Raw genomic sequence first — 23,976 nt, 5'->3', positions numbered from 1 at the left:
TCGACAGCAGGCATAAAATCATGTAGTAAATAAGCCGTGTGGCTGCTAGGGGACCGGGGATGGCACACTGAATTTCGCCGCTGTATGATGTTGCAGCGTACTGGAGATTTACTTGTTATTTAGTATTTAAGGTGACAGTTTTTAGGGGGCCGCTGCTGATGAGGCGATGAAGTGCAGAGAATGAGAGCTGTGCCTTGGCCTACTAGTGCTGCTGCAGCTGGGATTGTGCAGATCCGCTTTCACAAACCGAGAAAAATACTCGCTTTGTGCCACATTATCAAACATCCTCTGGTGGTTTCACGGTGACCGACCTCCAAATGGTGAGTTTTTCGCGTTTCCCCACGTGTTGATAGTGTTGTGAACTTAGTGCCGATCAGACCTTTTTTGTGAGTTAATAGTAGCTTCCTATGTCGGTGTGTGGCTGTAGCTTGTTTGTGTGAGCCACTCACTGTGTTTCCGTGATGGCTCAGTGTCACCACCTCTACTACAGCCCCAGCGCTCCTCCATTGACTGTACTAGACAGCGATCGGCATGACCGTCAAGCACGAGACAAAGCGGCACTATTTTCTGGTAGTTTGTGAATGAAATGTGAAATGAAGGAGCGGGCCAGCGTTTGTGTCCTGTGTTTTGTCTTGTGCCGTCCGACCGGCCTGTAGTATGGAGGCCATGCAATGTCGGCTTATTAGAGCGTGTGTGTGTGTGTGTGTGTGTGTGTGTGTGTGTGCGCACAGACCACGGCTGGTATGCTCCTGTAGAGGTTTCTATCGGACTCGATATGATTGCAGCTCTATTTCCGCAGTGTTTCTATCTGTTGTCTTTCCTATATTGGACAGTATGAATGCCCCAATAACCCCAACAGATTCTAGTTAGTAGGAAACTTGGATGGCACATTTCTCCTTCTAACCTGCCTCTTGTTTTTGACAGGATACAGCCGTGACAACATGAATCAGTCATACAGACCAGCTGTTAGGGTAGGCTCAGTGTTTGGCTCAGGCCAGCCGGAGCTGAGACCCCTCAATGGTCTTGTGAGCACTTCCTATGGAAACCAATATGGCATTGTGAGACGTGGGTCAGACCAACCGTCAGCCGTGCAACTGCCATCCTCCAGCCTCAAACAGCCAGACCGATCTTACTGCTACAGCCCGCTGAAGAGGCTGCAGGACTTGAACACTGCGGTCAACAGGCCTGACCTAGAAAGGGACCCCCATCCAAGGAAGCACTGTGCAAGCCCAATCAGTGACGATGATGAGTTTGAGGCACCATCGGTCCGGCTGCCTCCTTCTCCGGGCAATGATGACATGGAACCTTTGGAGAAGCAGCAGGACGTGAACAGGAATGGCTTCTCCCCTCACAGTCCTGACAGCTTGGAGCACTGTTCTCCCGTCCCCAATGGCTACCTGCATTTTGAGTCCACGCTGTTTGACAGCAGTGACATTAAGGAGGAGGACGACGAGGAGGGGGAGGACGGCAGCAGTGAAGACCTGGCTCCTTTTCACGACTCCCCGAAGTTGAGTCAGGATCGAACTGTTACTAACAGTAGGACCACATGCAGCTCAGGGGTGGATAAAAGAGCGTACAAACCCACTGTCTTTAACCTGATGTCCAAAACCATATCTGAACTCAACCCTACACTAAGCCCCAGTGCACTGCCAGAAATCACCATGAGAGATGGCTGGAGTTTGGGTGAGGAGTCAGACAGTGATGGTGAACTTGCCTCTCCAGTGGACTCCAGACTTATTTCACCAGCTGGCACCAACTCTAATGTGAGTCTGAAACACCTGGAATCCTCTCTTTGTAGCCGCTGTACAACCAAGGCTGCATGATGCTGTCACATTTATCCTGGTTATGTATTTCCATTGAGAAAAGCAGCAGGAATGCATGAAATTGTTATTGTACCTGGACCACCTACCTGCTGCCAGCTGTAGACCTGTAACAATGCCATCTTAAAAATTTGACTGATCTTACAGAAATGAACTGCACCATGTGTTGGAGTTTTAAAATATGAACACACAGCAGTGGGAAGGGGATGTCAAAGTAAATGATGTGTAGGAGGTTCTTGTCTCTTTATGTGTTATTACTGAAAATATCACTTCAGTCATGATTTGATATTATTCATATGATATCCAACACTTCCATTGTCTGCATTAGATACTAAAATATTTCCTTTGTCCTGGTTAGTCCAACAGCCCAAAGAAAAAGCCTCTTCCTGCAGTGAAATACGTGGAAGGCGACTTAGTGTGGGCTAAATTTAACAGACGACCCTGGTGGCCGTGCCACATCACCTGTGACTCGGACAAGGGGGCTCACACTAAGATGAAAGGTGGGGTTTCATTTTGAATGTTGATTTTATTTTTCCCACAACTTTACCTGACAGGTGAACATAAACCAAATGAATTACACCATGTGTGGAAGGTAATTAATAAGTTGACCGTTATTTTTATTTTATTTTTTTCAGTTCCCAGTCCGCGTCCTTGTCGGATGTATTTCCTGGAGACGATTGGGGAGATTATAGAAAGTGCCTGGGTCCCAGGGAATGTCATTCTCCCTTTTGAAGGAGGCCACCAGTTTCAAGAACTACCTGTGCTTAGACGGAGAGGGAAGCAGAAGGAGAAAGACTACAAGTACACGGTAAATTCACGAAATGACTTGAACAATATCATATAATGTTATTGTGAACGTTATTTTGAATGTTATTTCTGTTCTTGGCAGATACCCAAAAGTTTATTGACTGCGTGGAAAGTCAGTGTGGCAGAAGCTGAGTATCTACTCCCACACCGAAAAAGGAATACTGACGGCGTGCTTTCAACATCTGTCAATGGAGAAGAGCGTGTGCCCAGCCCACTGCCCACCGAAAAGCCAGGGGAGGCCCCCCCTGTCTCCGTTGACCCATCACCCCATGTGGCCCTCAATGGAAATGAGCCCCAACTCATCAAAAACTCTTCTGCATTGCAACCCAATAACAGCAAATCTTGTAAAAAGAAAAAGAAATGTTTGTCAGACATATTTGGCCATATAGTCGGTGGATCAAAGGAGTCGCCCACCATCACAAACACGGCGGATCAGATTCACACTACAACTCGTGCACTGAAAGAAGAGCCAAAGGACTCACCTTATGCCGACCTGGACTCGGTTCCAATTCTGCATCGTCCTAAACGTGCAGCAGTGTCTCCGCTACAGGACGCAGACGGCCTGGTCCGAGAGGAACAAGGTTCAGCTAAAGCTAAAGCAAAGTTTACTGAAAAAGTGAACCCTTCAACAGAATCCCGTGATTCCTCTAGTATTTTAACAAGTACATTGACATCAGCAGATGCAAATTCTGAGCAGAGTTTGGGCAGCTTTAATGAACTGTCGTACACCTCAACTAAAAAGCACTCTCTGACTCTTCCCGCCAGCAGTCGTCTGATGACGAGGGCTCTGAAAGCAGAGGAAGAGACAGATCTCAAAGATGCCCACGCTGATGATTGTCCAGATAACACACCCACAAACACACCCATTAAAAGTGAAATGTCTCCTAAGTGGGAATCTCCCTGCAATGCATCATCCTCTACAAGCCACAGCTCTCCAAAAAGGCGTGCACGGAAGCCTGATAAGAAACAAATTCGTAATGGCTCACTGATAAAGTCCAAGTGTGCAGGCTCAAGTGTACCCGCTGTGCAACCTGTTAAGATCAAGTCCGAAAACGTCCCAGATCTATCATCCTCTTCCTCCCTGTGCTCATCTCTGTCTCACATGGATGCTTTCCAGGATGCCAAGGAACTAATGTTTAAGTCTCTTGTAAAGGAGGACGGCAGCGACTCTGAGTCGACTGCATTTCAGCCTGATTCCAATTATAAATTCAGCACTTTCCTGATGCTCCTGAAAGACATGCATGACACCAGAGAAAAAGAAGGTAAACCGCTGACTGTCCCTCCATCACCAGTCGTGATCAAGGAGGAACCCCTCATCATCCCCACGTCCACCGGAGGAGACTCGCTGAAGGGTTCTTGTGATGGTTTCGCTCAAGGGATCAAAGCAGAGAATGGGCAGTCATGGAAATCCACAATACCCCAAAACAGAGCAGTGAAAACCAAGAATAGGACTAAAGCTATCATGACAGCGGACACCTACCATTGTGAAGACTTTCCGGTTCAATCTCAGAGCGGGGGCTCAGATAAGCAGCGCAGAAAACAAAGACTACCCGCCAAACTGAAACTCAGCATACCTGGCCTCTCTTCGGACCTGGCAGACTTGGCTTATGGCAGGGAGTTTGTTAGCGGCCACGCTGACTTAGCTGAACCTGTGTCTTGTCCTCCAGTTGCCGCTGATCCTTCTGCCAGCTACCTCGGCAAGAACTCAGGATCTGCCGTGGCTCCAAAGAAGCGCTGGCAGGTGGTTGAGGAGGCCGCTGAGCATAAGGCTGAAGTCACGGGTGAGGTGTCTGCTGAGGTGAACGGGTCTCACACCATGAGAGCATCACCGGATATTGATCTGGGAGTTGAGAAGCAGGCAGAGTTCGACTTCTCCGAGGCGAGCGGCACAGCCGGTAAGACACGAGCTGCTGCTGTTCAGTTTGTCCACTGAGACGGTAGAATTAGTAAGAACAAATCTGTTGTGTTGAGACGCTTTCTCTCAAAGCCAAATGAACAAATGTTTTAAAATGTGTTCACACAGGACATTCAGAGAACAAACGTCTCCGGAAACCGACTAAAAGGCTTCTGGAGTCAACCGAGGAGTATGAACAAATATTTGTCCCAAAAAAGAAATCAAAGAAACACAACTCAGAAGCTTCCAAAATGGTGAGATGTCCCTTTTTCTTCTTGGTTACTTTCAATACAAATGGAAGTTCTCAGCAATGACTCAGTCACATGCATAGTAAATTACTCTGAAATATATATATATATATTTTTTTTTTAAATGACACCATTCCAGTTCAGTCTGCACAAACAGGCATAATCATTCCATCATGTAATATTCCCTCATTTAAGATCTTCACGTCTGCAAACTGATGGCACCTTGACAGACTTTTCATCTCTGGAAAAATGTAAAATGTGATTGGACCATATTTGCTGTACTCCAATGGTGCTTCATTTGCATGTGTGTACACAGCAGACATCAGGGACGACGGCACTCCATGATCTCAGCACCACACCGGGAATAATTACCTCAGCCTCGACCTCATCCTCGTCCTCAGCAGAGCCCACCGAGGCTCTGGCGGAGCTGGAACAGACTCCAGCTCAGGACGAGCTTTCTCCTGTAGCGACCTCAGCATCTCCAGATGCAATGCAACCTTCCCTTGACACAGAGACGGCAGAAGAAACTGATCTACCTCCTGAATCTGGTAAATTGAAGTTTCAACTATCCTTCTGGATGATGTAAATTAGACTGGACAGAATATTCTAAATGTTTTTAAACTATTTTTGTCCCTGAAGTATTTTTTTATTACATTTGAATAATGAATGCATTATTGAGTTGTTTTTCTTATTTAAGACACAGGGTTATTAATCCTGGAGAGAAAGAGGCCGAGGAAGCTGTCACACAAGGTGCTGGACTGTACCATAGAAGAAGTGGCTGCTGCTCCTACAAAGAAGAAGGTATATTGCACTTGGATGGCAGTAGTGAAGAGCATTAGCCAGCTATCTTTTAAAGAGATAAATAAAAACTGTTCCAGCCAGTGTTTTGGTCTAGCATCAGAAAGGTCATATCACAATTGGTTTGTTTTCTAGGAGCCAAGGCGACACAGTGCAGTTACTTCAGAGGTTAAAGTGTTAGTCAAGAAAACTCAGGTACTTACTACAAAAGCACAATGGCTCACCTCATATCACACCAAACACTGTGATCCTAAAATGTGTTTAACCATCGCAAACTCAATGAAACCTCACGTTGGGTAGGTTGGATCCACGAAGACAGTGAAGCCCGTACCCAGCACATCCTCTCCCCCTGCTGCTGCCCCCCAGCGCTCAGAAAGCAAAGATCCCCTCGTGGTCCTCGCTCCAAACAGACCCCCCAGCCCCCGAGGATCCAAGACCCCCAAGCAGGAGGCAGAGATGGAGGCCTGCAGCACTGAGGAGAAACAAAATGTACACACTGGAACACTAACTCCCAAACCTGAGGTGCGCTTGTGATATACTTCCCCTAATGAATTATTAGTCATCCAGAGAGACTAAAGAGGAAAACGGCGCAGTGACAGTATCTCTGTTATCACCTTTGTAGGTGCTGTCTGCTGGTTTGAGTGACAGCGTCCCCTCCCAAGTGGATGTAAAAGGGAAAATAGGAGCTGCGTCCTTAAAGGAGAATGTCTGTCAGGTGAGATATCTGACCAAAGCATGTACAGTACAGGCCAAAAGTTTGGACACACCTTCTCATTCAATGCGTTCAATAGTCGTGAAAATAAAGAAAACACATTGAATGAGAAGGTGTGTCCAAACTTTCGGCCTGTACTGTACATATTGATGTGGCTTGGCATCTGACACATCCTTATTTTGTAACCGGTAGGTCATCCTCATGTATCTTATTGTGTCTGTTTGTGCAGGTGTGTGAGCGGACAGGCGACCTCCTGGTGTGTGATGGCCACTGTTATGGAGCCTTTCACCCACAGTGTATTGGCCTTTCAGCAGCTCCCAAGGGAAAATTCCTGTGTCATGAATGCAACACTGGTGGGTACACATCGGCCTCTGATCATACAAGGTGTGTCCTTACATACTGGAGTTCTGAAATGCTGCACTTTTTTCCCCCAATGCTTTCAGGTGTCCACATTTGCTTTGTGTGTAAGAAGTCTGGTAATGGGGTAAAGCGCTGCATGATCCCATTGTGTGGGAAGTTCTACCACTCCGACTGTATACTGGCGTACTCGGCCACGCAGCCACATAACAAAGGCTTCCGTTGCCCTCTGCACGTGTGTCTGTCCTGCCACATCACCAACCCTCTCAACATCTGCAGTTCGAAAGGTAACCTCCAGTTTTTGTGCCTGTGGATTCAAACCACATAAGACAAACTATGACATGTTAGAAATTGTAGATTTCACAACATCATATATCTATAATCTGCGGACCGTAGGGGTAAGGTCACTGTCATGTAACAGAAAGTAAAGTCATCGTCATATTTCCTGTAACATTGAAAATGGTGCTTTTTGCTCCAGAATCAATTTGATAAAATTCATAAACAACAACTGATCATTTTACCTGCTTAGCAGCAATGTGTATGCACTAAGTGGCTGGTTCAGACATTACTGGGCACCATCAGCTCCATCCTGTAGTGTTGACTGTCCTGCAAAATGGACCTGTGTTGTTTTTTTTAAATCAGACTCCAACCCTGCTTTCACTACGTTACAGTTTTTGGTGATCTTGTGCCAATTACCACATCTCTCTTGTTCTAATCTGACATTTCTGTACCAACTTTAACTTTTATGACTTTTCTCTTGTCTGCGTTTTGAGTCATTTCCACACAATCTGTTCATTTGGCATTTGGCAATGAGCAGCTCTTCTGAACTCATTATTAAAGGGCTTTCAGGTAAAGGGATCAGAGATATCAGGATTCATTTGATGATTTTATCCATCTATTTATTTATTTAATTGGAGTGACTCACTGTTTGAATAGATGGAGCTGTCTAATACAGTGTCTGTAAGTGATAACTCTTCATGTATCTTTGCTCATGTGTCATCTAAAAGAGCGTCATTAGCCTGAGGTGGTTTATCAAAACATCCTTGAAACAGTATGTGTTGTCTACAATTCTGGCAATTTGACCTGGCTCTCTAAAACACTTGCTGCACTGGCTCAGTAATCTTGTAACCACGGACTGCACCAGGCATCAGTTAAACTTGGCACATTTAAATGATTGCTGAGTTGTGCCTGTCATGTGAAAGTTTACTTGAATCGCTCCATAATACATTCAGTCGACTGAGAGAACTGTGTGTTGTTGGGTTATTGTTACAGAACTGTATGTGAAAGCCCATATGGCATGGATTAAGCTGTGTTTGCTCCTCTGTACTCTTCTCGTAGGTCGGTTGGCTCGTTGTGTACGCTGCCCTGTAGCCTATCATGCCAATGACAACTGTATGGCAGCAGGCAGCTTGGTGTTGGCAAACAACAGTTTTCTCTGTCCAAACCACTTCACTCCTCGCAAGGGCTGCAAGAACCACGAGCACATCAACGTTAGCTGGTGCTTTGTCTGCTCTGAAGGTGAGTCTTGTTTCATGGTCTTCAACACAGCTTTACCGTGATCATATACAATTGTTACATAACTTAGATAACTGTCTTCTCATTTTATATTTTAAGTGGCTGCTTTGGAAAATCCCCTGTGCTTTATACCTCTGGAGAGCATGATGCGGTGTAAATTGATTTTTTTTTTTTTTTCCAGTGAAATGCTCCTATTTGGCAAATTCATCTGTCAAAACAGCTTTCTCTCCATTTGTACGCTGTCTCTGCTCACAAACCTGTGTCTGAAACGCAGCCAGCTCTAAAGGAATTTGCCAAAACATTACCACATTTTGAGTGTAGCAGCATCATCACTAATACAGGCAATGAAAATCGGCACAGTGAGTTAATTTGAATAGACGGCCTCATCTCATTGCGTCTTGTCTTACTTGTCTGCTTTGTCACTGATTTGTGTTCAGTCAGTGGATCAGCGGACGATAATTGGCAATGTTGATAGCAGATGAATAATTTGATACGTATTTATTCAAGTTATGCCTCACAAATGTGTGCAATTGCTTGATCTTACCTAATTGTTGTACATTTTTGGGTTTTTAGAGTGTTTATTATACAAAATAATTAAGTTTAAGATGGGGTCTGGCAATGTGTGATCGCCATTTGAACGTTTTATGGTCCAATCAATAACGAATGAAAAGCCATAAACTAACTAATAATGAAAATCGTAGGGGGCAGTCTGCTGTGCTGTGAGGCTTGTCCTGCTGCTTTCCATCGGGAATGTTTGAACATGGAGATGCCTCAGGGCAGCTGGTTCTGCAACGACTGCAAAGCTGGAAAGAGGCCTCGTATTAAGGACATATTGTGGGTCAAGTGGGGACGTTACAGGTAAGGACGGCAACACTGCCTTCACCATGTGCACAGCGGCTCTAAGCAACAGCTAATGCACACGTATCTGTTCTTCTTGAACCTGATCGACTCTTCAGGTGGTGGCCTGCGGAGGTCTGTCTGGCCAAAGATGTCCCAAACAACATCTTGAGGATGAAACACGAGGTGGGAGAGTTCCCAGTGCAGTTCTTTGGCTCCAAAGATTTTGTGTGGACATACCAGGCCAGAGTCTTCCCCTACATGGAGGGTGACACTCAAAACATAGAGAAAATGGGAAAGGGTGCAGATGCAGTGTACAAAAGAGGTATGTATTCATTGGATTTTGTGTTCGAAATATGTTCCTGCTATGACATGCTTGAGTAGACATCATGTTTTTTATTATTATTATTATTATATTCCAAGCTCTGACTGAAGCAGCTGAGCGATTCAAAGAGCTCCAGGCAGAAAAGGAGATGAAGCAGCTCCAGGAGGACAGAAAGAATGACAAGAAGCCTCCTCCATACCGGCACATTAAGGTACTGTGTGTCTCCACTTACACATTTGTGCTAAAAGAGCAGGATGGCAAAAAAATAGAAAAAACATCACGTCTCCATCTGTCTCTCAGGTAAACCGGCCGGTTGGGAAGGTGCAGATCATCACTGCTGACCTATCGGAGATCCCACGTTGTAACTGTAAAGCGTCTGACGAGAACCCGTGCGGCACGGACTCCGAGTGCATCAATCGCATGCTGATGTATGAGTGCCACCCTCAGGTGTGTGCGGCAGGGGAGCGATGTCAGAATCAGGCCTTCACAAAGCGCCACTACACGCCTGTGGAGATTTACAGGACGTCGTCCTGCGGCTGGGGATTACGTGGTGTGTCGGACATCAAGAAGGTACGTTAGAAGAAATCAGATGCATGTAATAACATGCTATACGTATTATTCTCTGTTATTAGACATCTCTCTCATTCTTTTTTTGGTTGCTTCTCAGGGAGCCTTTGTGAGCGAATACGTGGGGGAGGTGATCGACGAGGAAGAATGTCGAGCCAGGATCAAACACGCACAGGAGAACGACATCTGTAACTTCTACATGCTTACACTGGACAAGGTGATTCTGAGCCTGATGACCACAAACACACACGTATATGATGCTTACAACACACTCGATTCACAACTTAGATCACATACAAACCAGTTAGTATTTGATCATTCCAGGACCGGATCATTGACGCCGGGCCCAAAGGGAACCAGGCTCGCTTCATGAACCACAGCTGCCAGCCGAACTGTGAGACCCAGAAGTGGACTGTGAACGGGGATACCAGAGTTGGGCTGTTTGCGTTACAAGACATCCCAAAAGGTCTGAGTGACGGCCTGCTTAACTAAGAATTTTGATTATTTCTTTAATTTACAATCTACTCATTTGAGCGCAGAAGATCTAATCTAATACAACACCATGTGCTTTAGGCGAGGAGCTGAGGTTTAACTACAACCTGGAGTGTCTTGGAAACGGAAAAACTGCCTGTAAATGTGGAGCACCCAACTGCAGCAGTTTCCTGGGTGTCCGGCCGAAGGTGAGAGCTTACATTTGTGCAGCTTTAATGGCCAACCTTTCCTACATTTACAACTTCAAAGAAGAGCTGCCTCAAAACCTTTCATCTCCTTCTGCAGAACCAGCCGTCAGCCGAGAAACTGAAACTAAAGGAAGGGAAGAGGAGGGTCCCCGCGAAGAAGAAAACCAAGCAAGAGGTGACCAAGGAGAGGGAAGACGAGTGCTTCAGCTGCGGTGACGGGGGCCAGATAGTGTCCTGTAAGAAGCCAGGCTGCCCGAAGGTCTATCACGCTGACTGTCTCAACCTGGCCAAGAGGCCTGCAGGCAAGTAGAGCTGGAGGGCTGCAATTGTTTCTGTGCTCATGACTTTGAGCAGGTATTATACCACTTTACAGTCCAGCTGTTAAGTTCTCTTCTAGTTTTTGAATATCCTCAAGTACACATGGTCCTAAAGCGAGAGAAATAAAATGCATTAGACTGGTAGAAGGAAAGACAGAGACTGACAACGGTTCCTCTCAAAGACGGAAAAATTCGTTCTGCTTGAACAGAAAATGCTACCAGCAACCTGTAATTAGATGACTAACAAAGTCTAGTTCAGTGGAGTTTTAGTTATTATATGTTATAGGAATTATTTGAGGAATGAATACCTATGAAAATAAAATGTTTTAATTTAGATGAAATTCTCAACATGGACAAACAGATGTCATTGGGCTGAATTTATAAAGGAAAGTGGACTTTTAGTAACTATGTTTTGGGCTAAGCGATGACAGATACTCCAGATTTATGTATCTATAAGATTTGGTTTCTTTGGGATATTCATGGTTTCAGCTTGCCATTTTTTGGAATATTTTGACCAGGCCTCTGTGAGCTTTTTAAGATGTAATTTTACTTTTATATATTTTCTTAATTTTTAAATGAGTGATCTTGTCTCCAGGGCGATGGGAGTGTCCGTGGCACCAGTGTGACGTCTGTGGTAAAGAGGCAGCTTCGTTCTGTGAGATGTGTCCCAGTTCGTACTGTAAGGAGCATCGTGAGGGCATGCTCTTCATCTCCAAGCTGGACGGCAAACTGTCCTGCAGTGAGCACGACCCCTGTGGGCCCGACCCGCTGGAACCAGGGGAGATCCGGGAATACGTGCCCACCATGACCTCCATGAGGCCCGGGGCCACGGCTGTACCTGTCACTCTCTCGATGGTCCCAGACTCCAGAAGAGCCAGTGCTGCTCCCATCACCTCCACCGCCGGCCGGGCTGAGTCGTCCCGGCAGGGGCCTCCCCCTCGTCTCTACATCAACACAAAGACTGCTACCTCCAGCTTCGTCCCCTCCAACAGCTCTTACCACACAGACAGGACTGGAGGGAAAGCGTACTCCACTCCCACCTCCTCCACGCATGAGAGAGAGGACGGTGAGGTGGAAGATGGGGAGGTGTGTGGGTTAGACGTGGATGATGTGGAGGACGATGATGATGACGATGATGATGACGACGACGACGATGAAGCAGAGGAGGACGAGGAGGAGGAGGAGAATGAAATGGAGGAGATGGAAATAGTGGAAGATGAGGAGGATGAGCCGCTTTATGGAGGCGACCTGCTGGGGGAGCACGAGGAGGAGGAGGAGGAGGAGGATGAAGATGAAGGAGGGGACGTGTATGACACTTGGGGTGATTATGTGGACGAGGACGCTGATGATGGCGAGGTGGAGGGGGAGGAGTGGGGGAGAGTGGAGGACGATGACAAATGACTCAGTCCACCCGTTCTTCAGAACTACTCAGCAGAAACTCTCAATAGACATTTAAAAGTCAAAAAAAGTTAGAAAACGACCGACAGTTTTGAGAGTTTGATATTTTGGTACCTCCTTGAACGCGACACTGCCTTCACTTTGGTACCGCGTTGCCTTCCCATCCTCAGACTGCTGGACTGACAGCAGGGATGTGTACTGGTGCTAAGGCTCGAGGACTGGTTCAGTCCATCTCTTTCTACTTCTGTCGATATGTTTATTTGTGTCTGGTGCTGTTTTGTTCTCATGTTCGTTCTCTCAACATTGTTTACATTTTTTGGCCTTTTTTAATGTTTGGAATATAAGAAAAAGGTGAGAAGTTGAACTTGACCAAACTGTCATCCTCACTGCATTTTATGTTGTTACTGTCCTAACCACGTCTTTCTGATTGCAAGAGGGATCAAAATGGTGTTCTCACTGGTCCATGTTACAGTTAAGCACAACAATACTTGTTTGGTGCTTCTGAGGAATGCAAAAATAAACCCACTGGAGTCATTGAGGCTTTAGATGATTCTTCTCACTACAATAACAGCCTGTTCTGTTTGTGATTCATAGTTTCTATTAATTCATCCTCTTTTTTTTAAAAAAAAAAAAACCTCCAAACAGGTGGATCAGAGCTCAGGATCGGTGGCACAGAGAAATAAAGTCATCATATTCTACAACCTCTAAATGCATCACAGATATAACTAACATTTGTTTTGCATCCATCACTGCTGTCCCATTCACTATGATAGAAAATAAAATCAAAGTACTTATTCACTTGGTATCCGGTATTTCATCCATCCCTTATGGTGTCAGGGAAATAAATACAAGACTTTATTTAAGTTATGTGCTACAACCTGCCATGTTTTATGTTTTATGTGAAACAAGCAGTATCAGCAGTCAGAAGAAGGGAAAGAAAAAGAACTACTAGTTTATTTGGTGTTTCAGTGGGTTTGATTCATTTAAAAAAAAACACACAATTCAAAGAGAGATTTACTAAGTCTGGTGGGACTGTTCACGGAGGAAATAGATACACTAATAAGTCATTTTGGATAGATAACAGTGCTTTGTGTTGGCAGACGTTTCTGTTTATCAGTCATGGCCAGACTGAGCTCTCAGGGGAGCACCAGGCAAAAATCAGCGCCTATTTTCTGTGCTTGAATACTACCTGCTGTGGGGGGCTGTGATTAAACACATTAATTTAGGAATTTTCAACATATTGTGCACAGAATTAAGAGGTCATAAAACAGGAGGATCAACATTATGGTAGTATCCATACCATTTGCTACAAGGCTCCACCTTAGGGCGCTAGTATCACCTGAAATTGTGCTTTGATGTTGCATATTCCCAAACTATTTTGTAATTCATTTGCATAAATCAGTATACAAACAGGAAGCCTGGAGCTTTCGCGCCCCCTGGAGGTCTGGGCCCTGGGTGCGCTTCTGCCCCCAATTTACTGATCTGACTAAAGGCTCGTTTACTCTTCAGCGGTGGTTTGAAACAGGACGGTAACATCTGTCACGTGACACACACACACACACACACACACACATACACACACACACACACACACACACACCTGATTAGATGAAACAGTCCTGTGAATATAATAATAAATGGTTAAACAGTGTGAACAGCTTCGTCCACTAGGTGTCGCTCCTCTCGGCGGTGACGTCACACGGTTGACTCCAACACCACAGAAGAAGAAAGGACGTGACGTAGCTGTAGTTGATGTAAAATGGCGACCGTCGTGTGTTAGTCAAAACACAACAGACGAACTCAAAAATATCCCTTTTTACGCAGGAAATATCAACCGTAGTTTTATTTGGTGGATCTTGACAAGGTAATTAAGTTATTTATTAAATTGGCGTATAAGAAATTTAAAATTTCTGCCACGTTTAAGACACTCAGCTGGTAAACAGTAAAGTTAGCTAACATTTTTAACTGTGAACAAAACTCTTTCACTGTTGGGTGAGCACGAGTATATCCTGTATTCAGGACAGGTGTGTTTCTACCTGTGTCACTCGGCTGTACTGAAATCCTAATGAGGCGTATTCTTGGTGGCAGGTTCAGCTATGGCCGAGCAGACCACCACCACCACCACGGCCACGGCCACGGCCACGGAGGGGATCGTGGGCCTGGATGAGCCCAAGAAGATGACCAGGGAGGACTGGAGGAAGAAGAAGGAGCTGGAGGAGCAGAGGAAGCTGGGAAACGCTCCAGCTGAGGTGGACGAGGAGGGCAAGTAAGTTCATGTGTGAGACTGGGTCCTCTGAGCCTCTGAAGGGCGAGAGTTTTCTCACTTTACAGAAGTATACTCCATGATTTAGTATTGCACTTCCATACATTTGGAGGCTTGAGCGAGACTGACAAGAACAAAACAGTTAATAGTATGGATACTACATTTCAATTGCTAGCATCTTTACTTAGATGTTCCCTGCCTGATGAATGCCACCTTAATGTCATACTGGATTTATCATAATGAGAGTTCCCTACTTGTAAATGACATTCACATCAACATCCAGGTGATAATTATGAAATATACGATACTAGATAACATTGAAATACTTAAAATCTAAACAAACATGGAGACCTCACCAGACCAAAGTCAGTTCTTCAGTGAACTGTGTGTTTGACCACCTTTGCCATCATATAGCATCTTCAATTGATGTAAACTCATGCAAGTTGGAAACATGGGAGTCATTGTTATCTGTACCTTCCTTCCCATTTGATGTAAATAAAATAATTCATCATTCAGGTTATTTTCTCAGATATCACAAAGGTCCTTAGACACAGACCAAATTAAACAACTGTTTTCACAGTATAAGTATTACTTCTCATGACATAACTTTTCTTCATGTGTAAAATTGGTGGAGTGCCCCTTTTATCATCACATTTGCATTGAAGCTACTGTTAAAACATTAACCACTTGTGCTGCCTCCTTTCTTTTCCAGGGATATCAACCCTCACATTCCACAGTATATTTCATCAGTCCCATGGTACATCGACCCGTCCAAAAGGCCCACACTAAAGCATCAGAGACCACAGACTGAAATTCAGGAGCAATATGCAAACATTGGAGAGTGGTACAAAAGAGGAGTGCAGGAGGTGAGGGTGAATCAATGAGTTACCCTCATGTAGCCACTACAAATGAACTTTAATGTTAATAGCTATTTTTGTTCTCCAAACAGAACGCTGTCCCCACTAAATTTCGTAAGGGAGCCTGTGAAAACTGCGGTGCCACGACACACAAGAAGAAGGACTGCTTGGAGGTAAAATGGAGAAATTAAATTAATTTTTCATCTTCCACTAGAGATGAACATTTCTGATCCTCTGCCTTAAAAGACACTTATATCTGTCAACACTAAAGTTAACTTTCACCTTTGTCTCATCAGCGGCCCAGAAAAGTTGGAGCAAAGTTCACAGGCACAAACCTAGCTCCAGATGAACACACTCAGGTACAGATTGAATTGGACTATGATGGGAAGCGTGACCGCTGGAACGGCTATGACCCTGAGGAGCATCAGCGCATCGTTGAAGAGTACGCCAAAGTAGATCTGGTAAGCAGTCCAGTGGTAGATTAAGCTCAGTTTAACTCTGGAGCGCTTAGTTTGTTGAGAAGCAGAAAAACAACCCCAGATCTCTGCCCTCTTGTGTGGGACAGTACAAATGATAGTCCAGCTCAAACAAGCTACACACATCAACTTCAAACTGAACCTTCATTGGTTCATTGGTCAAATTCTGATCTCTGACAACCAAAAAACTCTTATGAAGTTTAACTGAGCAAACATATCTGATGAGGGCAAAGTGAAGTCAGAACTGATGCTTGTGTTGAATTGTTTTTACACCTTTTCTTACCTGGTATGAAGACGATAAATTGCAGCATAGAGAACATTTGCTTAATTGCACATAGGACACAAATCAGGTTTGATGGTACAATCAAGTTCAAAACATTGCACCATAACTGTGTTATCTATTTCCTGTGTTTATCACAGTGCATCTGATTTGTATTTGTTTCTGCCTCTCAGGCCAAAAGGACTCTGAAGGCACAGAAGCTTCAGGACGAGCTGGCCTCTGGAAAACTGGACCCAACTGTAAGTGTTCGCTGATGTCAAGATTGTGGTAATAATTTCCTAAAATAAGAGGTAAAAGGCAGCTAACATTGAATTATTTGAATCATTTCTCTGCAGGAGCGGGAACACGACAGTGAGGATGAGGATGAAGACAAATACGCAGATGACATCGACATGCCTGGTCAGAACTTTGACTCCAAGAGACGGATCACTGTTAGGAATCTGCGTATCAGAGAGGACACAGCTAAAGTAAGAGACCCACGTGGAAATGCTTAACTATTTTACTTTGGGCCCTCTAACTGTGATGACACGTATTTTTCTGTGGTGGGCTGTAGTTGGGTGCCTCTCCTGTCCACTGTTACCACTGTATAAAGTGGGAGATGCGGCACTGTTACTAAATCACAGACGATCAATAATCTGAACTTCTTGTGTCTGTTGCTCATAGTACTTGAGGAATTTGGATCCAAATTCAGCATACTATGATCCAAAGACTCGAGCCATGAGAGAGAACCCGTACTCCAACACTGGCATGAACCCAGACGAGTAAGTTACTGTTACTGATGACTCACAAATTGTCTTTGGTTTACAATGAAATCCTTTAAAAATGTTTTGTCTGGCAGAGTGGGGTATGCTGGAGACAACTTTGCTCGCTACACTGGGGACACGATCACCATGGCTCAAACACAGCGTAAGTCGCCGATGTACTTTCCACCTCTCGTAGAGGGTATAGGATTATAGGTTTTATGACTTTTTGTTTTTCCAATATAGTTTCTACTGTGAAAACTAAAACTGCTAGTATCATCACCTCCTGTGCGTGAATCAAAATTTGTTCTGGAGCAATATGACGTTTACACAGCAGCTGCAAGAGTGTACATGTTGTCAAGAGGAGGCAGGTTGACTTTGAAATAGCTCATTAAAAATCAGGAAGGGTGGAAATGAAGACGGTCCTACATATTTCAGTGGTTAGAGTTGTTCTAGTAATTAATGTGTATAGTTTTTTAACTGCTTAAAGTCACCTTAGCTTAGCTAGACACACTTAAACAGTTTCATCATCAAAGCACCTATATTGTTTGCATGTTACTGGTATCAAAAATCAGGACTGTAGATGTTATGGGAATTATTTTCCTGGCCAAAGCATGTCTGCTCTTGTGATAAACATGGTAGATATAAAATGGGACACAAATAACATTCACTGTCAAACAAACATATGGCTTGTATTTGTATTGTACCTTCAGAAATAACTGTCAACGCTTCATCTTGTGACAGTTTTTGCCTGGGAGGCCTATGAGAGAGGCTCTGAGGTGCATCTGCAGGCCGACCCCACCAAGCTGGAGCTGCTCCACAAGTCCTTCAAGGTCAAGAAGGAGGACTTTAAAGAGACACAGAGGGATGGCATACTCGAGAAGGTACACAGCTGGCATCTTTTTTTAGCAGCAGGCTGTTAATTACATGTCACACTGTGAAAAATGGGTCTAACAAAAAAAACATCTAGGCCACAATCTATGTCAGACTGTATGTATTCATACTGGCTGAAGAATTCACTGATGATGTTTGTGCTTTTGTGTGTGACAATCAGTATGGAGGTGAAGAGCACTTGAATGCACCACCAAGGGAGCTGCTGTTGGCACAGACTGAGGACTATGTGGAATACTCTCGTCACGGTGCTGTACTGAAGGGGCTTGAGAGGGCCGTGGCTCGCTCTAAGTATGAGGAGGACGTGCTCATCAACAACCACACTGTAAGGATGGCAGAACACTGGCCCCTGTGGAAAAACTCCCTACATTTAATCACATTTCGTTGTATTCTAAAACACGTTCGCCTGTGTGTAGTGTATCTGGGGCTCTTTCTGGAAAGATGGCTGCTGGGGATACAAGTGTTGTCGTTCCATGGTCAAACAGAGTTACTGCACAGGAGAGGCTGGAGTTGGAATAGTAAGTAGATGTACCTACATTGTTCAAAGGCCCTGTTTGATACACAGAGTGTGAATCTGTTTTTGTAACTCACACACTGTTTTTACTCTCCTCACAACCTGAAGAGCAACTCGGACTGTGTTCCATTTGAAGAGGGACTGGTCGAGCCTGAGGAGGAAGAACCGCCCAAGACTCTGCTAGAGGTAAGTGACGCTGAAGAGATTTCAGTTAATCGCAGATAGTAGATGTCAAATGCATTTTTTAATTAATCAATTCAACAATGCAGTGCAATTGCAATGCAATTAATTCGTCAATAAACTGTACAAACATTTAAGATATGACATAGGCACTGAATTAAATGATGAACATCTTAAAATAATTCAAAGTAGAAGAACAAAATTAACGCTTGCTAGAATTTTAAAACCTTCTTTAATCATAAAAGGTTACTTCGTTCACTGTGAGAAAATAAACCAAACTGGAGCTACAGCAAACAAAGACACTCTCCCTTCCTTCCCCTCTCTCTCTCCTACTCTCACTCACACACACACACACACACACACACACACACACACACACACACACACACACACACACACACACACACACACACACACACACACACACACACACACACACTCACACACACACATCACAATTGTAGCAGTTCCTGTTACTGATCATATGGCCGTTTTTAATTGTCAGTAAAAACATAGATCCAACACTATGCTCATTGTGTTGTTGTTTTTCGTTCCCCAGATGCATCGGGATAAGATGATGAAAGAGAAGAAGAAGAAGAAGAAAAAGAAGAACAAAAAGAACAAAAAGCACAGCTCTGACAGCAGCGATTCAGAGGATGAAGAGAAGAAGAAGGAGAAGCTGAAGAAGGTAAAAACCATCTGTGTTCATCTGTTTGCATTTCTGCTCTGGCCTTTTTCTGTGTGACTGACCTCTGATTTGTTTGTTTCTTCCAGGCACTGGAAGCAGAGGACAAGCGAATGAAGCACATAGAGGCAATAATGCAGCTGGATGAGAGGAAGAGGCCGTACAACAGCTTGATTGAAGTAAAGGCGCCCACTGAGGAGGAGATGGAGGCCTTCCGCATGAAACGCTGCCGGCCAGATGATCCCATGGCTTCCTTCCTGGGACAGTGACCTCTCCTCAGTCCTGGCTGACTCCCCTAAACGCTCCCCAAAGACCCGACCAGAGCCACTGCTCGGTCAAAATGTCTCATAAAACTCAACTTTCAGCTTGTAGACCTACAGTAAGGGCATCCTGTTTGGTTACGAGTGTGACAGACATTGTGTTTTTGTTCATTTCATTTTGCACACGTTTTATTTTTGATGTCATAGGTGGATAGACCATAGGACAATAATGATGTGTGCTTTTGTTTCTACTGTTTCTACAGTTACTCAGAAAAAAAAATTTCCCAAAGAAAAAAAAAAATTTTTCTTTGGGAGCCCCCCGTAGTGTAAAAAGTACTTTTAGTTGTATTGATGCAACATTTTTATAATAAAATATGTCTCTCTGAAAACGTTGTTCTGTGGAAAGTTTCTGCCTTTATTTATTTATTTCTTTACTTCTTTCAGGGATGATGCACATTGGTTGACACTGTTTTGACTCCATGTGCTAGTGTTTGCCAAAAGGCTTATTTTCGACAGCTGTCCCTTGGCCAGATGTTAAATTAGCGTTTTCGTCACTGTTGCTTATCTCTTAAATGGCCACTAATGGCTGATAGTTTACTACTGACATGGATTAAAAGAGAAGCAACTAATCCAGTAACTCTAATGCAGAGTTTTAGAGATCACTGGCTTTTGATATTGAATATTTTGTGCTACTTTCACACATTTACATAACAAACACTAACAAAAACTTTCCTGTACAGTATGTGCAGGTCTTATTGCCAGTGTGATCACGTTTTCTTTTCATTTTATTGTCACTTGTGTCTCTTAAAAGCCTGCAAACCAACAACTGGTTACGTAATTTCTGTCCACATGTTTCCAGTTAAAGGTGAATACAGTAGACTGCTGAAAACAAGGCACTGCCTCACCCCAACAGCTGCAGCGTTTTTATTGGTCTCTCAGCTCTTGCTTCTGGATCACGGCGATAAACACAAATACATCTGGTAATATTCATAATGGATTTTATACACTTCTGCAGACCACCTTGTGCTGTTTTGTTGTGCACTTGTATCAGGGATGATTATTATTCAATGTACAAAGTTGTATCTTTATCATATTTGTGTCGTTTCATCATGTCTGTTATATAACACCCTGTTTTCCCATAGTTTCTGTGAACAAATGATGCGTCACCACTTCAGCTGTGCAACACTGCTGCACTGACTTGAATTTAATGACATCATGGTTAAAGTATTTTTTGGCTGTGTTCTTCCTTAAACAGGGCGGAAGTTATGGACTATTATTCACTGAGCTGCACATTTCTCTGCAGCGCTTCTCTTGAAGAATGCTATCTCACTCGATTATTGGAAAATCATGTAGGAAAGTCTTTTGCGTTTTCATGCAGAAAAAGGACTTGGATAGAGCTGAAAAATGCCCAAGGGTCATAACTTCTCAACTGGTGAGTTATTTCTCTCTGTTCTTAAAATATGTGGGCTACTCCCTTTGCAAAAACATGCAGTAAGCAGGATTCTTTGCTTTGATTTAGCCTGTGTGTAATCCATGTATCATATTTATCATAAAGCATTGAGTCGTGGTATAAAACTGACCACACCATTAATGGAACTGCATGTTTCCTCATCTGATTGTAGCTGTAGATGCCACTGCTCTCCATTTCTGCCTCTTTTAACTTGGCAGATTTTCTGTTTTGTGTTGAGACATGAAACGTCTGATTGTAACAAAACTAAATCAAATGCCTTGTTGGAAACAGTTAGTTCCCCCTCGTCTTCTTGCGGCTCCACAGCGAACATCATGCACCAGATATGCGCGATGTTCTGTTTGCTGTCAGTTGTCCTCACCCAGTCGACATATGCCTCACCCAAGGGAGGTCACAACATCACTATCCACTCCTCCCAGCTGGTCTGCAGTCTGCCAGGTCCACCCGGGCCTCCCGGGAACCCCGGAGCCCCTGGATCACCTGGGGCCATGGGGCCCATGGGCCCCCCAGGGAAGGATGGCCCGGACGGGAAGGATGGAGAGAAGGGAGAGAAGGGAGATGGAGGTAGTTACTGGGTGGCACTCTTTTGTTCTAGTGTTATAATAGCATTTTGTCATTTCATAAACTGGGCAACACTAAGAATGTACAGCCAATGTCAACAGACACAAAGGATTAATACATGCTACTTTGATACAGTCCAGTGTCAGTGTACATAATTAGACTTTCCTTCAGGGTCAGTGACAAGTTTGTGCACATTGTGCTAAGCCATTATATATATAAGTAATGTTATTTAGTCATCATGCTGCGTCTGTTGTCAGGTGACTCGGGGAGGCTCGGGAACCCAGGCAAGCCAGGTGTGAAAGGACGTGAAGGTGTGATCGGCAAGGCTGGACCTCGAGGGTTGAAGGGACAACGAGGAGCAGCGGGGATAGCTGGGAAAGGAGGACAAAAAGGAGACGTGGGTGACGTGGGTGAGCAAGGAGCTGCTGGAGGCTGCAACTGTGGCAGTGCAGCACGCTCGGCCTTCTCTGTGGCAGTGACAAAAAGCTACCCTAAAGAACGACTGCCCATCCGCTTCAGCCGGATCCTGCTGAACGAAGGAAATCACTACAACGCCAGCAGTGGGAAGTTTGTCTGTGCCATCCCCGGGGTCTATTATTTCACATATGACATCACTCTGGCTAATAAGCACCTGGCCATCGGGCTGGTCCACAACGGACAGTACAAGATCAAGACATTTGATGCAAATACAGGGAACCACGACGTGGCGTCTGGCTCTACTGTTCTCCACCTGCAGCAGTCAGACCATGTCTGGCTGCAGATCTTCTACTCCGAGCAGAACGGACTCTTCTTTGACCCTTTCTGGACAGACAGCACCTTCACTGGCTTTCTTATCTACGCTGACCAGGACTATCTCATCGAGGCTGATAGAAAAGCTAATGCTCAGGATGACAGTTAATAACATGATCCTGAAATAACGTATCTTGATAATTGGCTTAATTCCACGTTAAAAAGTAATGAAAAGATGACGCCACAGTGTTTAACACATTCTGACACCAGGGGGCACAAAAGGAAAGAAAAAAAGTCAACCTCAGCTGGTAAACCACTGCAAGGGATTTAATATTGAAGAGCCTGTGTTCTGGTGCGGTGTCCTTTCATGGTGATATTATGATCCTAACAAAATCATTATTATTTTCACTCGTCTGGTTTCCTTAGATTCATCATTTAGGAGCTGCAAGGTTGCCACAGGGCCTTTGCTTGCTTTTACAGATGGTGGCACAGAGCCATCCTCTGTAATGTAAGGTCATTTTTTTTCAAATACATGAAAACAACATAAAATTGGAAGTGACATTAAACCAAATTTACTCAAATCAATGTAATCGTATCGTAATGTATTCCAGAGCACAGAGGATGATGGATGTGTCATCTGATGCCCCAAATTCAGTAAAATGAAGAAACTGGCTCTTTTACAAGTGAGCATTAAACATTTTTATAGCATACTGTAATTTCTACATTTACTTTTTTAACATACAGTGATGCATAAGAACATGTGGCTTGACAACTATTAATAGCCAACATGTTCTATAGTTTCCCAAAGCGGCCTCTGGGTACAACCAGATGAGAAGGTTCCCTGGATTATCAGAAATGTAAGAATTCGAATTTAAGAAATTATTTTTTACTTGGATGAATTTGAGGCAGTGAGAGGCCGGGATGGGAGTCTGTACAGTACGTCTCCGAATGTGATCCTTTTTATGTATCCTGATTTTTATTATTCGTTTGGATAGTTTCCACTTGTGTACAGTCGGATCATGATTGGCTTCTAGTAGTTATGCCACAAAGTCACGCTCATCTACAACATGTTAAACTCAGAGTAAATTTGATTACAGAAGGTTTCCTCCTTCAGCAGATAGATGTGGACACAGTTCTTCATGTACATCGCTCTGCAGAGTGAAGCTCAAATATCAAAACACCTTTCTAAGTGAATCTCATTTGAGTATATTTCTCATCTTACTGGTTATCATTTGTTATATGTGGAAGCATTGTATGACTTGGACAAGAAGTAACTGACAGAAGAGACTGAATGTTATTTTTCTTTAATTTTTGTATCATTTAGATAAGAATTTATTTCAATTACTTTTCATTCTAGTCATTATTATTATGCTCTCATGTGCTATTTTGACTGCATGTCTTTGTTTAGCATTACCTCATTTCCTGTTAAAATTAATTAAACTGGGACACCATGAGAAAAGAACATTTTTAACTGGGGGTATATTAAACAGTGGTGTTAATCATTCAGCTAATCAATTAAAGGTCCTCTACAGCAGCTTTGTCTTGCTCCATAAAACAGTTAAATATATATTTTTCAAGAACTATAAAATCAGTGATCCCAGAAGTAAAATCAGAACAGTAAGATGGTGAAATAAAGAAAAAAAATAACCTCATGTGCTGTAAAAATAAAATGGAAGGCTTGTTGTTTTTAAGTAAAGGGAGTGTGGGTGTTTGTAGTTCTAACGCCGGCCTCTATAGAACTACAACTCCCAGCCTGGAGGAGGGACCTTCACGTCGGGCGCACGAGCCTCGCACCGC

General features: G+C 43.9%; 3 protein-coding genes across 3 annotated transcripts; all 3 read left to right on the top strand.

The window, feature by feature from the left end:
* The first annotated feature begins 4 nt into the window (after positions 1-4).
* On the top strand, positions 5-13,073 carry nsd1a (nuclear receptor binding SET domain protein 1a). Its single transcript, XM_070836467.1, has 23 exons — positions 5-320; positions 925-1,763; positions 2,179-2,320; positions 2,456-2,628; positions 2,710-4,522; positions 4,651-4,775; positions 5,086-5,317; positions 5,467-5,570; positions 5,703-5,762; positions 5,868-6,089; positions 6,190-6,282; positions 6,509-6,632; positions 6,723-6,923; positions 7,975-8,154; positions 8,853-9,009; positions 9,108-9,313; positions 9,412-9,524; positions 9,614-9,883; positions 9,981-10,097; positions 10,205-10,346; positions 10,454-10,560; positions 10,658-10,862; positions 11,473-13,073. The coding sequence occupies exons 2-23, from the start codon at positions 942-944 to the stop codon at positions 12,276-12,278; spliced, it is 6,414 nt and encodes a 2,137-aa protein (XP_070692568.1). The 5' UTR covers positions 5-320; positions 925-941; the 3' UTR covers positions 12,279-13,073.
* A 955-nt stretch (positions 13,074-14,028) lies between these two features.
* On the top strand, positions 14,029-19,743 carry slu7 (SLU7 homolog, splicing factor). Its single transcript, XM_070836468.1, has 15 exons — positions 14,029-14,139; positions 14,364-14,541; positions 15,251-15,404; positions 15,488-15,568; positions 15,692-15,856; positions 16,325-16,390; positions 16,487-16,618; positions 16,815-16,912; positions 16,990-17,057; positions 17,636-17,775; positions 17,946-18,107; positions 18,199-18,300; positions 18,405-18,482; positions 19,036-19,164; positions 19,251-19,743. Exons 2-15 carry the CDS (start codon positions 14,372-14,374, stop codon positions 19,428-19,430), a joined length of 1,725 nt encoding a protein of 574 aa, XP_070692569.1. The 5' UTR covers positions 14,029-14,139; positions 14,364-14,371; the 3' UTR covers positions 19,431-19,743.
* A 984-nt stretch (positions 19,744-20,727) lies between these two features.
* Positions 20,728-23,794, top strand: c1qtnf2 (C1q and TNF related 2). Its single transcript, XM_070836471.1, has 3 exons — positions 20,728-20,853; positions 21,196-21,453; positions 21,708-23,794. The coding sequence occupies exons 1-3, from the start codon at positions 20,826-20,828 to the stop codon at positions 22,346-22,348; spliced, it is 927 nt and encodes a 308-aa protein (XP_070692572.1). The 5' UTR covers positions 20,728-20,825; the 3' UTR covers positions 22,349-23,794.
* Positions 23,795-23,976: the final 182 nt, after the last annotated feature.

Source organism: Pempheris klunzingeri, chromosome 9 (assembly GCF_042242105.1).
Source record: "Pempheris klunzingeri isolate RE-2024b chromosome 9, fPemKlu1.hap1, whole genome shotgun sequence".
NCBI lineage: Eukaryota > Metazoa > Chordata > Actinopteri > Acropomatiformes > Pempheridae > Pempheris > Pempheris klunzingeri.
This window is presented reverse-complemented; position numbering and strand designations above follow the sequence as displayed.

Excerpts from the sequence above, each read along its gene's own strand:
- nsd1a (XM_070836467.1), top strand. The coding sequence starts at position 942 with ATGAATCAGTCATACAGACCAGCTGTTAGGGTAGGCTCAGTGTTTGGC. Across the intron at positions 8,155-8,852 it reads GTGCTTTGTCTGCTCTGAAG|GGGGCAGTCTGCTGTGCTGT; the intron begins GTGAGTCTTGTT and ends TGAAAATCGTAG. Across the intron at positions 9,884-9,980 it reads GTGTGTCGGACATCAAGAAG|GGAGCCTTTGTGAGCGAATA; the intron begins GTACGTTAGAAG and ends GTTGCTTCTCAG.
- slu7 (XM_070836468.1), top strand. The coding sequence starts at position 14,372 with ATGGCCGAGCAGACCACCACCACCACCACGGCCACGGCCACGGCCACG. Across the intron at positions 18,108-18,198 it reads TGCTCATCAACAACCACACT|TGTATCTGGGGCTCTTTCTG; the intron begins GTAAGGATGGCA and ends GCCTGTGTGTAG. Across the intron at positions 18,483-19,035 it reads CGCCCAAGACTCTGCTAGAG|ATGCATCGGGATAAGATGAT; the intron begins GTAAGTGACGCT and ends TTCGTTCCCCAG.
- c1qtnf2 (XM_070836471.1), top strand. The coding sequence starts at position 20,826 with ATGCCCAAGGGTCATAACTTCTCAACTG. Across the intron at positions 20,854-21,195 it reads GGGTCATAACTTCTCAACTG|CGAACATCATGCACCAGATA; the intron begins GTGAGTTATTTC and ends GCGGCTCCACAG. Across the intron at positions 21,454-21,707 it reads GGGAGAGAAGGGAGATGGAG|GTGACTCGGGGAGGCTCGGG; the intron begins GTAGTTACTGGG and ends GTCTGTTGTCAG.